The following is a 972-nucleotide window of genomic DNA, read 5'->3' as shown; positions in this document are numbered from 1 at the left end:
TCTCAAAATGAGACAATTAAACATTACAGCTGTACGCTCCATCGAAGTGAACATACACATAAATATATATTTCGTTACGCCTATGCTCACAATACATAAACAATAATTACCTCTTCAGCCCCTTTCAATTTCGGCTGAAAGGTGCCCTGCCCGGTACATTGCAACAAGTTCATCATAACCGCCAAAATACTTCCCATTAAGAAAAACTTGTGGCACCGTATGTACACCCGTGCGTCCCACCACTTCTGCAAACACTTCACGACCGTTGGGAATAATATCAATTTCAAGTGAAACGAAACGGTGTTTGAGTTCAATCAGTAACATCTTCAGTTTTGTGCAGAACTGACAATACGTGGCGGACACCATTACCATTTTATTGCGGCGCAACATCATATCAAGAAATTGTGGTGCCTTTGCCGGATCCAATGCGTTATTCATCCTGGTAGGTCCCTCACAACAACGTACGAAAAAAAAAAAATAGAATAAAATAGAACAAAATAAAGCAAACAAGTCAACTATATATGTAAATCAACAACAAAATATGTGTAACCTTATACTAAATCTTATTTGTTTTTTTTGTTTGGAAGTGTCTGACGTTAATAAATCCAGCTTCACTGGTTTTCTTTGGACGCAATCACGTGACTTATGTATTTGATACCAGCGCAGTTGAATTCCACAACTTCTTTACTTTTTTTTTTTTAAATAACTTCCCCCCTCCTCCCCTTATGCAGAAGTGTCGTTAAAGCTGGCCGAAAAGGATTGGAACCCCGTTATTAGTAGTTCCTTTTATTATTTTATGAAAAAAAAATTCTACCTTAGTAAAAGAGAAAAAAAAAGGCAACAAATACTAACAACAGAAGAAGAAAGAAAACGCGAATGGTAAATTTTGTTTCCACCACAGTGCGGCAATTGAATGCCTACATAAGTTTGAGAGTGAAGGGGCTAGAGCACAGACACACATACAAAAAAAAA

The 972-nt window shown here is 37.1% G+C and overlaps 1 protein-coding gene across 1 annotated transcript; it reads right to left on the bottom strand.

Annotated features, from left to right (window-relative positions):
* Positions 1-114: 114 nt before the first annotated feature.
* On the bottom strand, positions 115-438 carry TEOVI_000691100 (glutaredoxin, putative; the record flags this gene model as incomplete). The annotated part of the gene is made up of 1 exon (XM_067223071.1): positions 115-438. One exon carries the CDS (start codon positions 436-438, stop codon positions 115-117), a length of 324 nt encoding a protein of 107 aa, XP_067079172.1.
* Between the last annotated feature and the right edge of the window lie 534 nt (positions 439-972).

Source organism: Trypanosoma equiperdum (assembly GCF_001457755.1).
Source record: "Trypanosoma equiperdum strain OVI genome assembly, contig: ctg_1769, whole genome shotgun sequence".
Classification (NCBI taxonomy): domain Eukaryota; phylum Euglenozoa; class Kinetoplastea; order Trypanosomatida; family Trypanosomatidae; genus Trypanosoma; species Trypanosoma equiperdum.
Note: the sequence above shows the minus strand (reverse complement) of the source record. Positions and strands in the feature narration are given on the sequence as shown.